This window comes from Cucumis melo, chromosome 4, assembly GCF_025177605.1.
Source record: "Cucumis melo cultivar AY chromosome 4, USDA_Cmelo_AY_1.0, whole genome shotgun sequence".
Lineage (NCBI taxonomy): Eukaryota > Viridiplantae > Streptophyta > Magnoliopsida > Cucurbitales > Cucurbitaceae > Cucumis > Cucumis melo.
Genome location: NC_066860.1, coordinates 17,528,991 through 17,544,749, shown reverse-complemented (window position 1 = coordinate 17,544,749; position 15,759 = coordinate 17,528,991). Strand labels below are relative to the sequence as shown.

At 30.5% G+C, this 15,759-nt stretch overlaps 1 protein-coding gene across 1 annotated transcript; it reads right to left on the bottom strand.

Annotated features, from left to right (window-relative positions):
• Positions 1–11,907: 11,907 nt before the first annotated feature.
• On the bottom strand, positions 11,908–13,864 carry LOC103490042 (uncharacterized). Its single transcript, XM_008449408.3, has 2 exons — positions 13,105–13,864; positions 11,908–12,654 (listed from the first exon to the last, which is right to left on the bottom strand). Exons 1-2 carry the CDS (start codon positions 13,514–13,516, stop codon positions 12,182–12,184), a joined length of 885 nt encoding a protein of 294 aa, XP_008447630.2. The 5' UTR covers positions 13,517–13,864; the 3' UTR covers positions 11,908–12,181.
• Positions 13,865–15,759: the final 1,895 nt, after the last annotated feature.

Genomic DNA, 15,759 nt, shown 5'->3' with positions numbered 1-15,759 from the left:
AAGAAATTTAGAGACAAAACGAGAATTTCCAAGCATAATTTTCCCAATATATATAAGTCAAATGGTTACTAATGATGACCTTATCAAAAGGCTATAACATTAATCAACATCATATACCAAAACACAATGCGAAGCATATAATGAAGAAAAATAAGCTCAATTGGGATTTCAATCTCTATTATAAAGAGAAAAAATGAATGACCGATATGAAATATAACCTAGCAGAGAAGTTTCTAGCCAAATCCAAAAAGTTCTAAACCCATTCTCAAACAACTAATTCCATTTACCTAAAATATTGCATCCAACAGAAAAATTGCTTGCAAAGCACAATAAAACACAAAGACATCATTTAACATCATTTAACGCTTCTTAGAGACACCAATAGTCTTCCCTCCTTATCATGGACACGAAGACCCCAATAATGCCTTAGACCACGTTGGTTCCTGCATATTCATTTAAGAATTAATGTAATAAGGCCATATTAGTCTAATGACTCAAAAATCTAGTTTGAGTTGGACGATGAAATCATAAAAGAAGGAAAAATTTGGCAAGCTATTGGATAGGATATAGCATCAGAGACAATCAACCTATACATTCTCATAAACCAAGTACTTGAAACTTCATAGATTCACCAAATTAGACAGCTAATCAGTTTCTATTTCTTAATAGCATATTACCAATACACCATTTCTTAAGATGTTCGACAACTAATGAAGTCAAATGTGAATAAAGTTATAGTATATCAAATGCCGAAAAGAAATCTAGCATTTTGTGCTCAACGAAAGCAAAAACATATAACTGCAAATATGAATCATGTGATCTTTTTCAAATGCTCCAAGTCATCTCTTGGCTCCATGTCAACAACTTCAGTTGTTGATTATTAATCAACTTTCAAATTTCAAAAGCATGAGAAATCACATAAACACACACAAATTATAAGAGAAATTAAGAAGAAAACCAAACTTTATTGATTACTAATTAGGTAAAGCTTGGAAGTGAATAAGTTTGGAGGGAATTCCTCAAGATGATAGATGATGATTCTTCGAGCATTTCATAAAGCTTGGATTAATCTGAAGAAACAAATAATTTTCAGCAAAAAGATCTCCCAACTAAATCTCTTCAATACCTTCACAATTGATCCTCTCATCGTATTCACGAGTTGCCATTACTATCTCAAAAGCTTCCTCAAGCTTGGAATTCTCAGTTTCTTCAACATCCTTCCAATCGACAAAGAAGTATAATCCTTTATCATTCTCATTCTCATTTTTAACTACCACTGTCGTCGCCTCCATCTCTTCTTAATTCCTTTTCCTCCCCCTTCTTTTGATCTACCAAACGCCTTCTCAAATTCCTCGCTATATCCTAGTCGTGGGTACTATAATTTCCTAGCTGATGTAGTTTCGAGGTCTGCCATGGCAGATTTTAGAAGGAAATAGAGTATGGTTAAAATAGAAGGAAATGAGTGAGTGAGAAGGAAGAATGGGAATAGTAGAAGAAGGTTGCTGGTACCGCATTTTAGAAGGAAACAAAGTGAGGGAGAAGAGAGTACGAGTAAGAGATGAAGAGAAGAGGGAGAGGGGAACAGTAAAAGGAATGAGTGGGGAAGAGTAAAATAATCAAAATAACCCTAACACCCAGTTTAAAATAGTACGCGGGCCAAACATGGTAGCCCACTCCACTCCACTCCAACCTGAAGCCCAAACAAGCCCCTAGTGTTATGACAAAATGTGTTTGAGAGAAGGATTATGAAGTAAGTGTTATGATAAGATGTGTTTAGGAGAAAGATTATGGAAAAAGTATTATGATAGTGTTAAGTGCGAATAATTTTTATAAAAAAAATATATTCTAAATCCAATACACAAATTTCGCATATTTAATTTACCAAATTGTCATCGTTTTCGTAAAACAATTTGCTTTAATTTATTTAATAAACTTTCATTTTCAACATTTGTTAAGCATAGGTTACGTTTCAATAAATTGATTTTTATTAATGCGACACGCAGCCCGTAAACATGTAAATAAGTGCAAAAAAGAGCTTGGAAATACGAGAAGTACCGAAAACAAAAAATAACAATCAAGGTTTTTACCAACTCTAGATTTGTTTTCTAGTGGAAAATTACAATGAATCTAGTTTTACGTTTCTCTTCAATTTATTTTAATATACTTTTAAAATATTAACTTTAATTTTTATTCTTTTTAACCGTGATTTATATACTGTCAAAATATTTATTTTAGTTATTCTGCAACAATTATCGGGTGAAAAATTCATGAACCGACCATCTTTATAACAAAAAGATTTGTTATGTTAATTTAACAAAGCTTAATCTAATAACCAAAATAACGTTATGAAGGTAGAAAAATATAAACAAACCACCCCTAAATAATAGGTTTGTTGAAAGTACGGCCCCACTAATTTTTAATTTAATCAAATAGTTTTTATAGTTTGATAACTCTTAGTAATCAATTTATGGTAGTTTATTAACGTTTTACCATTTTTTTTATTGAGTTGACATTTCTTAGAAATTTAAGTTAATTGACAAAATACAATGAGGTTGCGATTGATATCAAAATTAATTCCACAAAATTATTGATATGAATTCGAACATAAAGTTGATTGAAGGTAATTAAATTAAATTTTTAATTGTATAATCACAATAAACTACCTAAATCAAAAGTAAAGAAATAAAATAAACTACATAAATCAAAAGTAAAGAAAGAAATTCAAATTTTAATAAGGGTCTTTTCAAAAATATAAAAAAGCTGCAAAATATTTACACTATATAAAACAATTCCAAAAACGAAAAAAGCCCAAGCCCACTGTAATATATTTGCGATCGTTTTGATACGCGATCGTTTAGATATGCTACAATTTATCTTTTCAATTCAATGATCATTTAGATTTGGGGACCCAAATCTAAATATATTTTTTTCAAAATTTGGTACACAATTTTTTTAATTTTTTTGGTACACGATCATTTAGATTTCTTTACACGATCGTTTACTTTTTTACACGATCGTTTACTTTTTTTTTACACAATCGTTTACATTTGGCTACTCCAATCCAAATGATTTTTTTCAAGATTCTTTATACACGATCTTTTTTTTACTCGTTTACTTTTTTAAACGATCGGTTACATTTGGCTATCTAAATGATTTTTTTTCAAGATTCTTTATACACAATCTTTTATTTTTTTTACACGATCGTTTACATTTGGCTACTCTAATCTTTTTCAATATTCTTTATACACGATTTTTTATTTTTTTTACACGATACTTTACATTTGGCTACTCCAATCTAAATGATTTTTTTTTCAAGATTCTTTATACCCGATCTTTTAAATTTTGCTATTTTTTGTACACCCGTAAAAAAAAGGAAAAGAAGAAAGATGATGAAAATAAATCGCAGCGAAAAAAATAAGAGGAAAAGAAAAAAAAAACGATGAAAAGATTAAACGACATAAATAAAGAATTGAAAAATAAGAAAGATGATGAAAAAAAAATAGGAAAGAAAAAAGACGAAATCGTAGGAGTAAGACCGAATCGCAAGGAAGAAAAAAAAAATAAAAGGGCAAACCTAGAATATTTAAAAAATGGCTAACTTGATAAGTTTTAGTTATACAGGCCGTAAATGGTGTTTTGTTACATTTACAAAAGTTTCCCTTTTAATAATGTAAGTATACCAAATTTATAACTTAAAAATAAGCTGTATTTTTAAAATACAAATATTTAAATTAACAAAACACATAAGTATAGAAATTATAAATAAAAAAATGAATTAAGGAAGGGTTGAGGGGATAAAATTAGGGTAATGATAACCCTTCCCCCAAAGGAGGGTTGGGTTACATAACCTAATCCTCCCTTTTATAACCTTTCCCCAAACATGCCATAAAATTTCAATATTTGAGATGATTAATATATGTGTATGTACATGATAATTAATATCCGAAAGTTAAAAATGTATTTTATTTTTTACCAATTTGTATATGGACCGGTCCTTAACACGTGACATTTGTATTTCATTTTTATTTTATTACATAGCTTGAATTTTTTCTCTTAACAACCTTTTTTTTTTTGTTAAGTATCTTCATTTTCAATTTATTAATTTTCCTCCCAATTGTTCTTAAGGTTAAACTTATAAATAGTACTTAAAATGGAATACAACAGTGATTACTAGACAATTATACTTTTCAACCATTAGAAAAATAAATTAGTTATATTACATTGGTTTACCCTACTAAATTCTAGAAACTTTTAAAGAAAAAAGTTGATGAATGAATAAAAGAACACAAATTAAGAAAATGTGGCAAACCCAAAGTTTTCTTCTTAATATAGATATTTTTAAAGATGTCAATTGATGAGATAATTTTTATAAAAAATAAACAATAACTTCATAAATCACACAATCAATTAATGATATATTTTTCTATCAATGAAATCTTTTTCTATTGTTATTTGTATTGGCCTTCGAATATACTTTCATTTTTCTGATGTTTATGGATTTCTTAGATCAAACCCAATAACTTATCGCTTTGATCAATCTAACCTCTAGGTTCGTAGGTCGATTGAACAATAACTAATGGAGATGTTCTAAAGTGCACGTTTTATTTATCAACTTGAAACATCGATGAAATGTAAAAGATTTTCAAGAGATATACTTTTAAAATAAACACATCTAGAAAAGCAGAAAAAAAACGAAAAAAAGAATAGAAAGTAAATGAACAACCCAGGACTGGACACATGCAATGAAACTCATATATCCCTTCTTATTTGGAAGACTATCCAAATTATGTGCAAACTCGGATGTAGAAAAAGATGTTTTATAGTCATCCATATTTAAGAGTTCCTAAAGGTTCATTCATTGTATTTTGTGTAAGAATTAATAATCCTTTAATTATTAATTCTTTCCATTTAGAAGATGAATTTTTTGATTTCCTTAACTATAAGTTCATTAGTTACAATTAGCATAAGTAGGTGATAAGCTAAATAAATTTATTGATTATTTCCATTTTAGAAGTTGGAAAGACTTTCAGTTTTCTAAAGCTATTAGTTATTTATAAATTACAATTAGTCTAACCAATTCATAAAATCATCAAATTTCTTCTTCAATTAGCATAAAAATAGAAAAGGAAAAAAATACAACATTGTCGTCTACCTGATTATAGAAGCTACTTCTAAAGAAAGGTAAAAAATAGGAAACAAATTCTCCTCATCCAAGCTTTTATATACTACTAGTTGGTAGCACATGCTATGCACGTTAATTTTTCATTTTATTTGACTAAATAAAAAGATAGTAATTAATTACACAAATAGTATGATATTTATTTACTCATGATTTTTTGAAAGACGTTTTTCAATTTCATTCTTGAGAGATCTCTTACTCAAGACTTGTTATACGCGTGTGTATAAATCGAATGAGCTAAAAGATATAAAAAGAATTGATAGTATGACTATGAAATAATCCCAAATTTTTCCTTCGATCCCTCAATTATAAGATCCGTAATATACTATAGTAGTAAGCACATCATAAATCTTTACATCAAAAGCATACTTAATTACAAAGCAATAATAAAAATTTGAAAAACCTAGTTATTTGGCATCCTCATGCCACTTTCTTATTTTTTGGAAATGACGCTTATGATCATTATCTTTTTTTAGTCTCCTACTTTTACATTCTTCATTTTTGAATGCTCATTAATTTATCTGCATCTTTTTTATTAGATTGATTACTTGCTCCTAGGCATCACAAAATCTAAATCTATAAATGAAGAAATATACATAAACAGATTTCTATGTAAAAAAAAAATAGGAAACAAAATAAAAATAAGAAAAAATAATTAGAAGAGCATAAATCATGATTTTTTTCTTCACACCCTTTAATTTTTTTTTTTTTTTTTTGTGATTTGCGAACATGAATAGAAAAGAAAAAGAATAGAATATTTATACTCAAATATATGAAAAGGGAAAAGAATTTGAAAGGTTGAAAGAGATACAAAATAATAAGTATGAAAGAAGGGAATATGAATAGGTGGGAGATGGAGGGATGTGAATGGTTTTAGAGAAATTATAATGACATAATTAATTGTAGAGAAAAAGTTAAAATTATCGATACCCAAGAATTTACTAATAATTAATTTCAAGTTATTAAAAATAAATAAAAAGCAAATTGCAATAAAACTAAAATAAGAAACAAGTAAATAGAATAAAAAGAGGGTAAAATTAGAAACAAAATGTTTCTTCTCTTAAGATAACATAAAATATGAATGATGGTTCCGGTCTTTCGTCTTCGATTGTACTCCTTTTCATGTGTTAGGCCGAAACTTTGCATGCTGCTGTTGGGAACTCATTCCGCTCGGTCTCTTTCATCTGACGATACGGCTTCAATCCATATACCTTCTAGTTCCGATCAGACCTTCTATCCGATCTCTCAACTAATCCGACTCATTTATCCTTGGGACAGCGCCGTGGTGGTCCGATCCGCGATCGCCGATCCCAATCCCACTCTGAATCTAGGAGGGTTTTTCTATGAATATGAAATAGTCTTTGGTTTAGTGAATCTAGATTGGAACTGCTGTCCTTTCTCTTTTATCATGGAATGAATCTAGCTATCCTGCTTAGCTACTAAAGCTAGGGTTGCAGAGGCATCAAAATGCAATACGTACTTATTTTAGGTTCTGACTTGCCGCTGCTCTATCTCCTTTCCCATAGAGAATCTCACTGTTGATTCATTGGGCGAAAAATGGCATGTTTCAACGAACATTCTTTGAGCCTTGTTCATTGATGGCCTAAATGCTATTGGCCTTCTACTTCCTATAGGATATCCTGCTTTGTGCTACTTTCATGAAATATTCTTTTCACCTTCTTTTATTCATTGGTTATCTAGAAAAATCAAAAGGGTATAGATTTTATTGTCCTAACCATAGTATGTGAATAGTTGAAACTGGAAATGTAAGGTTCATTGAGAATGATGTAATTAGTGGGAGTTTGGAACCATGTAAAGTGAAAAATCAAGAAGTTAGAGTAGAAATTCCTTCATCTATAACTTCTTCTCAAGTTGTTCTTGTAGTGCTATGTTAACAATCCACAAGAAGAACTAATTAATGGTCAAATACAACATAATGATGTTATAACAAATGAACCTGTAACTGAGGGACTACAAGAAATAGAGTTAAGAAGATCTATAAGATAAAGAAGATCTGGTATTTCTGATGACTATGTGGTTTATTTGCATGAGTCAAATTATTGGTTAAAAATTTATAAAGTATAATTAATATATATAATTCAATAATTAATTAAAATTAATAATAATGATTAATTGATATAATTAATAGGCTTTATTTATTTTCAAGCATAAAAACCTAATGTCAAATCAGATATTAATGTTCTTTAAATAATAATATCATGTATTTTAAAATTTGAAATCTCATGACAATTTTTGTGAAACAAGCTGGGCATTAAAGTGTTGGAATTATATTTAAAAAATATGTGTTTTTGAAGTATAAAGAAGATTAGGAAAAAAATGTTTTTTAAAAACTGTAGTTTCTTTTAAATAGTTTTGGTAGAAATTCCTTAAAATAAAAATGCAACTCTTTTTAAAAGTGGTTTTATACAAGAGTTTGTTTGGTTTATTATATACTTATCAATAGAGGTGATGGTCGAAGTTGATCGATAGTCGTTGGAATGGTAGTCAAAGGTGGTAGAGTTTGGCCGGTGGATGTCATTAGAGACGATGGCCATAGGTTGGTCGCTAGCAATGGCGTAGAGATGGTGGTTGAAGGTTGGTGGGTGGCAATTGCCAGAGACAATAACTTAAAGTTGGTCGACGATGATTGTGGGAGATGGTGACCATAGTTTTTGATGCACAATAAAAGAGATTAACCATTAAACCTTCGAAATTCATTTTTCTAGAAGTTGGTTTTAAACATTTATTATAAACCAACTTATTTTATAAACTCATTTTTCAAAATCTATTTTAGGTGATCGTGAAACTCATGATTTTTTTTTTCAAAACAACTATCTTTTAATTTAATAAATTGAAAAGGCAATCCTAATACAAACTAAATTATGTTGAACTATGGATATCGTAGTGTAATTTTTTTGCAACATTAACAACTATGTACTTTTTTATGGGTTTTCTTTTGTTTTTTGTTTTTTTTTAAAAACTTTTAGTTACATATTCAACTACATACACACTTTAATTTCCTCATATTAATTTGAGATGTGAATACTCAATAAATAAAAATATATTTTATGATTTACTACATGTAACTATTGCATATAGTGCACACAAAATACTAATCAACAACATGACCATATATTTCAAACATTCACAAAAGTATGGAGGTCTATTTACATGTCCACAAAATATATGTGTAAATTAAATATGGTAGACAATGAGTTGATTTCATACATACAATAAAAGAAAATATTGGTCATCAATATAAACAAAATAGTCGGTCTTACCAAGTGGACGCAAGCAATATCTTTTTCTAGATTGTGGTGGAACTGTGAGGAACCAATCGATCTTTTAGATGTATGTGACAAGTAGGTTTATAAGAACAACAAATCATCCTCAAATAATCCTTCGATATTAAATTACTACAAGAGACCAACTATTAAACACTATACACTTATAATTTCAAATTTGTATTTAAAAATATTTTTGTTAGTCAAGTTTTTTATGTTTTTGTACTCTTTTAGTATGTGTAATCAAGTTGGTCGCTACAATTAAACAATAGAAACTAACCACAAATTTGGTGATGGGAGTTGATCGTTAAAAGCGAATGTTAATATTGGTCATTAAAGGTGGTTGTCACGATAGTTGATCATCTAAGGTGTTCTTCACAGGAGTTGTGTTTTGTCAGAGGTGGTTGACGAAGCTTGGAGTTAATCACTGGAGTTGGGCGAGCGAAGGTGGGTGTCAGAGTTGGTTTTTGGAGTGTCTCAAGTGTGGGAATGGTAGTCGACAGTAGTGGTCACTTGAGGTTGAGTATCGATGTTAGTAGGTGGTTGTCATCAAGTTAATCATTGAATTTGCTCTTCACATGCATTGTATTCGAAGGTAGTTGTTAGTGCGAGAGTTGATCACGAGGGGCGTGAAAGGTGGTCATCAAAGTTGTTTGCTATAGTATGTCACAAAAATGTGGCAATAGTGATCACCTAAGGTGAATGCTAGTGTTGATAAGTGGTTTGTCACCAAAGGCGTTATTCGAAATTGTCATCGTCAGAGGTTGTAGAAGTGCGGAGTTGGTCGCATGAAGGTAGTCGTTGAAGTGTTACAACAGTAGTTGTCGACAATGATCACTTGAAGTGAATATTGATGTTGTAAGTGGTTTTACCCTAGTTAATCATTAGAGGTGTTCTTTACCAAATTTTTCATCGAAGATGTTGTAGGAGCCTGAAGTTAATTTCTAAAGTTGGTCGCTTAAAGGTGGTCACTAAAGTATGGCAACATAATCATCGATGGTGCTCGACATCTACAGGTGAAGTCATTGAACACAAAATTGGTTGAGTTGAAGTGACTTGGAAAAAAATCAACTCAACCCCGCCAACATTTAAAGTTGGTCGATCAAACATTGATTTGGTAATTTTTACCAATTGTTTTTAGTGGGTCGTTTGTATGGATCTCTTTTATATATATATACAAATAAATAAGATATCTTTCTTGTCCAAAGTTTTAAAATGTATATGTCAATTGTGATGGCAAAATCTAGCCAGAAGGTTCACTAACATTGTGAAGATGTATTTGGATTTTAGAGAAGTCGCTCGCAAAACAATAATAGCACATCAATGACCATTCTTGTTCCAAATACTTTTAAATTACTTTTGGCACAAGAGTCAAAATATGCTCTTATGAAAAACGAGAGCTTATATATATAGATAGACAGACAATAAAAGTAACATAGGGGTTCCTCAATCCTTTTACGAATAAACTCGATAAGGTTGGATCAAACTTGAATGGGATAGGCTAATCTCGACCTCTAACTTCAAGGTCAAGGCTAACATATTTAGTCAAAAGGACCCAATTAGCTCAAGCTACGTGCCCGCGAAAGGCAACCCCCAAAAGATGGGCAAGTTTGGTTGGCCTTTGAGCTACATGGCCAAATCGCCTCACCCACTTGAGTTTATTTCTTAATTCTTACACGTCTTTGATTTTTTTTGGGATGAGGTAATTTTTTTCCATCAACATTTGTCTTATTGTTCTCATAAGTAAAAGTGGGGAAAATGTTGATTTCCTAATTTTACGAAAAGATCAATAAAATGCTAGGTGGATGTTTTTTAAAAGTGTATATAGAAAAAAAAATTGTAAAAATATATTAAAATCAATAAATCAATATTTTTAACTTTATAATTAAGCTAAATGGTTTATTATTTATCTATATTATGTTCACACCTTTTTTTTTTTTGGCAAGAACACTATTGTAAAGTTCAAGGATATACAAAAATACAAATGAAAGTTTACGAACCAATTTAATATTTAAAATTTAATGACCTAGTACAAATATGGTGTTACTTATAATTCAATCAACGTGAAAACATTAATTAAAAACAATAGAAGAAAATGGAGAGAGGGACAAAAATTGAAAAAGACCCTTCTCATATTTCACATGTAATTATCAAAAGATCCTAAAAGATGCAGGTGCTATTATTTGGTAGTGTTGTAGAAAAATAATTTATCAACTTCTCAATGTGAACTATCATCATTTGTTTGATTTCAAATTGAAGAGTGTTTCCTAGGAAAGGTCTTTAACCTGCGCTTGAATCACCACCTTTCCTATTTAGACAAAAGTTATAGCAATTATTTCAACAGCACTCTAGAGTTGGTGAAATAATGGATTCAAACCAGTCAAAAAAGCTTGTCATGCATATGCTGAATCTCTAAATAGAAGTTAGTGACTCAACTCAAGATGCTTCTTCTAACTATGGTCAGAAAAAGGGATGTTCATGATTCAAAAGATGAAATAATTGCTCAAAAGCCTAAAAGGTCTTTGTGTCACATGAATTCAAATATGAAAATATGCAGCGCCAAAAAAGGCTATACAAATTTATAGCCTTTCATTTTAACAAACTATAAGATACCAACCTAAACATGGAACTAAAGCAACCACTTCCAAGTTTAAATATCTCTGTTATTTCAAACCATCCCATGCTCGAAGCAAAAGCCTCAGCCAATTAATATAAATGTGAAAGGAATAAAAATTTAAACTTTTGACCTCAAGGGAGAATAGTTGTCATGCCTGTCAATTACCCTGATTTACACTCATGTTGGCAAGCCATAGACTAGCAATTTCAATACAAAGGACGAAGATTGAGGGTTAATAACACTTAATGCTATAGACATCCAACTCATGTCAATAAGCAATGAGTTATATGATTGGTGCGCCATGGCCAATAACCACTAATCGTCAAAAGAAGAGTAGATGTCAATTAAAGCTAAGTTGTACTCATGTTGGTGAACTATTTTTTTTCTTTCTTTCTTTTTGGGAAAACCAACTTTCATTGAAAAAAATGAAAGAATATAATACAATGGCACAAAAAGAACCAGTCCACAAAAACACCCTAATTACAAAAGGTTTTCGAAATTAAAGCCCAAATTGAAACATGAAATTTAATCAAAGACCAAACCTCACTATAATCCCTTTCCCTACCACAAAATACCCGATCATTCCTCCCCCCAATGACCCATAAAACACCACACACCCTAGTGATCCAGGTGGGTAAACTAGGGTCAAGGAAGAGTAGATAGAAAATAAAATGAATAATCCTAAAACATAAAGAGTAAGAGAATTATGAATACCTTCCCTCCATTTCCTAGAATTAATGCACATAATGGAAGCTAAAAAGAAAAACAATCAAAGTTTAGGGGAAAACAACAAGAATTCAGATAAATGGGAGTTTGGGAATGAAGTCTGATGAAGAAAATCTGCATGCTAATACTTAACTATTGAGTATAAATTTAAGATACTTTCATGGTCGTGGCCTCCTCGAATAGTTTCTTAACAACACGAGGCAAAAGAGTAATACAACTTACAAGAAGGCCTCTCTGAAGAGGATTATCAAACTACAATTTGAGATACAACATAAAACTGATGCTTTTATATTTCACAAACTTATGAAATAATGTACAAAGACAAACCTCTCTAGAACAAGCCTAAGTTAGAGCAGCCAACAACCATTAGCTTCATCAATCTTCCTCATCATCCTCATCGTCTAAAAATTCTTCTTCTTCATCTTCGTCCATCTGTTCTACATTATCTACTTCATCATCGACAATAAAGCCTCCTAAAGTTTCATCATCTTCATCTTCTTCAACTTTTCCATCATAGTCTTTATTAGATTTAGCAGCCTTTCTTTGATCATTAGAAATCTTATTGCGATCTTTTGATCTTGTGGAGTATTTGGGTCTTTGAGACTTTTGTACTTTTGTAATCATTTGAACAGCATCTTCATTCTCATCTGTCCAATCTTCATCGTCACTGTTTGCTCCTTTTTTTCTCTTTCCCCTTACTCCTCTCTTCTTTTTCCTCTCATAATCTTCATCGTCATCATGACTGTCTTTACTCGGCCCATCCAAAAACCAGTCCCATTTTTTCACATCACGAATCACTCGATTGCCATAACATTCAAACTCGTGTCCCATGACAAGAAAACCAAATTCTGACATGGGAACAGTAAGAACAATCAGTATCATCGATTCAAAATTTGGAACTTCTAAAACAACTTTGTCGTTTGTTCTCTAAAGTATCTGCTAATTCTATTAAAATCCTACGCAGGATATGCAAACAATCTGGAAAAGTGATGATTCCAATTATTTTTGTCTAAATTCTCTAGGGAAAATTAGAAAGATTTTCGAGAGCAAACATTTGTAAGGATTCAAATTCGTGTCCCATTGCAAGAAAATCAAAGTAAGCACAATCAGTATCATTCACTCACAATTTGAAACTCCTAAAACAGTTTTATCGTTTGTTTTCTTTGTAGTATCGCCTAATTTTACTTTTCGATATGAAAATCCTAGGCGTAATTTGGTAACAGTCTGGAAAAGTGACGATTTCGATTACTTTTCTCCAAAATTAATAAGGAAAGTAATATAGGTTTTCGGGAAAAAACCTTTGACAGGATCAATGCCAGAAACATCGATATCATCCGAATCAGAAGAACGCGAAGAAACCAGCTTCCCTTCTTCGAATTCAGTGATCTTGTTTAATTCGAACCAAATTGGTTCTTGCCCACCCACGCAGAACGATTCACCAGGCGCCATCTTGCCCTTTTCTGATCTTCTAAATGTTCTGATTTCGCCATTTTTGCTGCTCCGAACCCAGATAGGGTTCCTACCGATGACCTCGAAGGAAACTTTAGGCTCCATGGGAGCTCCATTAGTGTTGTCTGAGGTTTTAGCTTCGATTAAAATGTGACGACGAGATATTGTTCGATCTTTGGAAGCAAATCCTGAGCCTCTTCCGAATATCGTCACTGGCTCTCGTAGAACTAACTTTGAACCATCTTCGCCGGCGATTTCCATCGATTAAATGCCGCTTCGAAAGAATTTGAAAACTAAAATTTCGGAAACGTTCTGTTATTGGCGCCGCCGTAGCCGACGGGTGTCTTCAAGTTGTTCCACACGACGTGTAGCCCACCGAGCGCCTGACGACATGTCGTTTCAAAACTTTGCATACTTTTTTTCACGTAACAATATATTGGATTCTTTAGGTGAAAGATTCAAGGGGCCGAACCAGTTGGGTTGGGTTATAAACCAACCCTTATCCGGGAAAGGGTCATCGTAGTCTCCCTCTTCTTTCTTAAACCCTCTCCAACTTTTTATAATCCTACCTCTTCCTCAATCTCTTAGGGGCTGTTTGGTCCTTGGATTATGAAGAGGTAGAGTTAGTTATTTTAGCTCACGAAGGTTATTATAACATTGAGGATTAAAATTAGAATTATTATACTAATTTTCCTATTCTTCTTTTGTCACTATTCCTCCCTCTTCTATTTTCTTCTCTAACACTATTTCTCACTCCCCCATTTCTCCTTTTATTATTATTCTTCACTCCTCAAGCGTTATTATATATTTCACTAATTTTAATTATGCCACAAAAAAATTCATCTAATAAATTTTGTTAGAAAAATAAATTGGGAAAAATCTACTTTACAAAAATAAGTTAGGAATATGGATTGTTAGGAAAAATATATTTGCAAAAATAATGTAGTAAAAATTACTTATGAAAAATTAATTTAGAAAAATATCTTAGAAAAATTTTCTTTGCAAAAATTTAGAAAAATCGTGTTAAACGGTTAATGCCTAAACTTAATACGAAAAATCAATTGTCTTAAACATAGGAAAAATAGTAATTCACAATTTTATCAATTTATTTCAAGTTTTTAAAAAGGAAAAAAATAAATCAGATAATCAACAACTTCTGACAATGTTTGCTATAGAAATAAACAAACATGATAAAAATAAATATTGGTAATTAGGTGGGGTAGTAAAATGAAACTACACTTGTATTTCCATTTAATCAAAAAAAAATTTTTTTACTTTTATTTTTAAATAAATTAAAGGAATAATTTTCAAAAAAAATACCCTTCTACTTTTATTCATTAAAAATCTATTCTATGAAAAGATTTAGCATTCGTAAATCTGAAGAAGAAAAGATGTGCATCATAATGCATTTTTTTTTAAAGAAGACAATTTGTGTTATAAAAAGAATGATAGTATGATAAAAAGAGAAAAAAGTAATAAATTTCTATCATAAAAAGAATAAATTCGTATCATACTTAGGAAAAATAAAGAATCAATGATAGCATGGCAAATGCATTTAGAAACAAATGAGGGTATGTAGTGGTTAAAATCATGCAAAAACTTGTATAATTTTTTTTACAAAATTAACAAACATATAACTTCCTTTAAAAATCATTTTAAAAAAATACAAAGTAATGAAAAAACTAGTAATTAAATAATGAAAAAGAAGAATTAGTAATTAAACTTTCTTCTAAAATTATTTTTATGACATGTAATTAATGACTTACAAAAATTGTAATTGAAGAAATGAATATCATAATTAACAAGATTTAATAAAACCAGTTTTGAAGAAAAATATGTATTTCATGTACCATATATATGCATGGAAAAAAAATACTGAAGACCCAAGTTTGAAATTAAATTTATTAAATGAACATTATAATTAACAAGATTTAATAAAATCAATTGAAGAAAAATGAGTATTTTACAGTATATAGACAAAAAAAAAAGTAATGAAAAACCCAAATTATAATAGTCTTCACTCCAAACACAGCTTATAATAATATACACTATAATAGTCTGCACCCTAAATGCATACTATTATAATCTCCAGACATTTGTAATAACTAGACTATTGTAAGTCACTTTTTGCCCCAAACAACCCCTTGTACTTTTATTATTTTGTTACCCTTCACATTTGACAGCATGGGTGAGCCGAAGAATTTGTTAACCGTTTTGGATGATGACATACCCTGCTATTTTCATTTTTTCATTATCCGTATTCTTTTACCCTTTCAATTATTTTATGAAATAAAAGTTATTTTCACCACGAAAATAAATCATGCTTCCAATTTCTATTTGTTTCTAATCCAATCTCATTATTGAATAAGAAATTTTGGAACCAATCGCAAATTGTCATGTCATTTACTAAAATAATTGCATTTGGGATTAACTAAAAATTAGCCTACGTCCCAAATTAAAATTAAAGACATAAATTGGCCAATTTTGATGATGCCACATGTCTT

Coding starts and splice junctions, on each gene's coding strand:
- LOC103490042 (XM_008449408.3), bottom strand. CDS start 13,516: ATGGAAATCGCCGGCGAAGATGGTTCAAAGTTAGTTCTACGAGAGCCA. Junction 12,655..13,104: donor TGGCATTGATCCTGTCAAAG/GTTTTTTCCCGA, acceptor TTCCCATGTCAG/AATTTGGTTTTCTTGTCATG.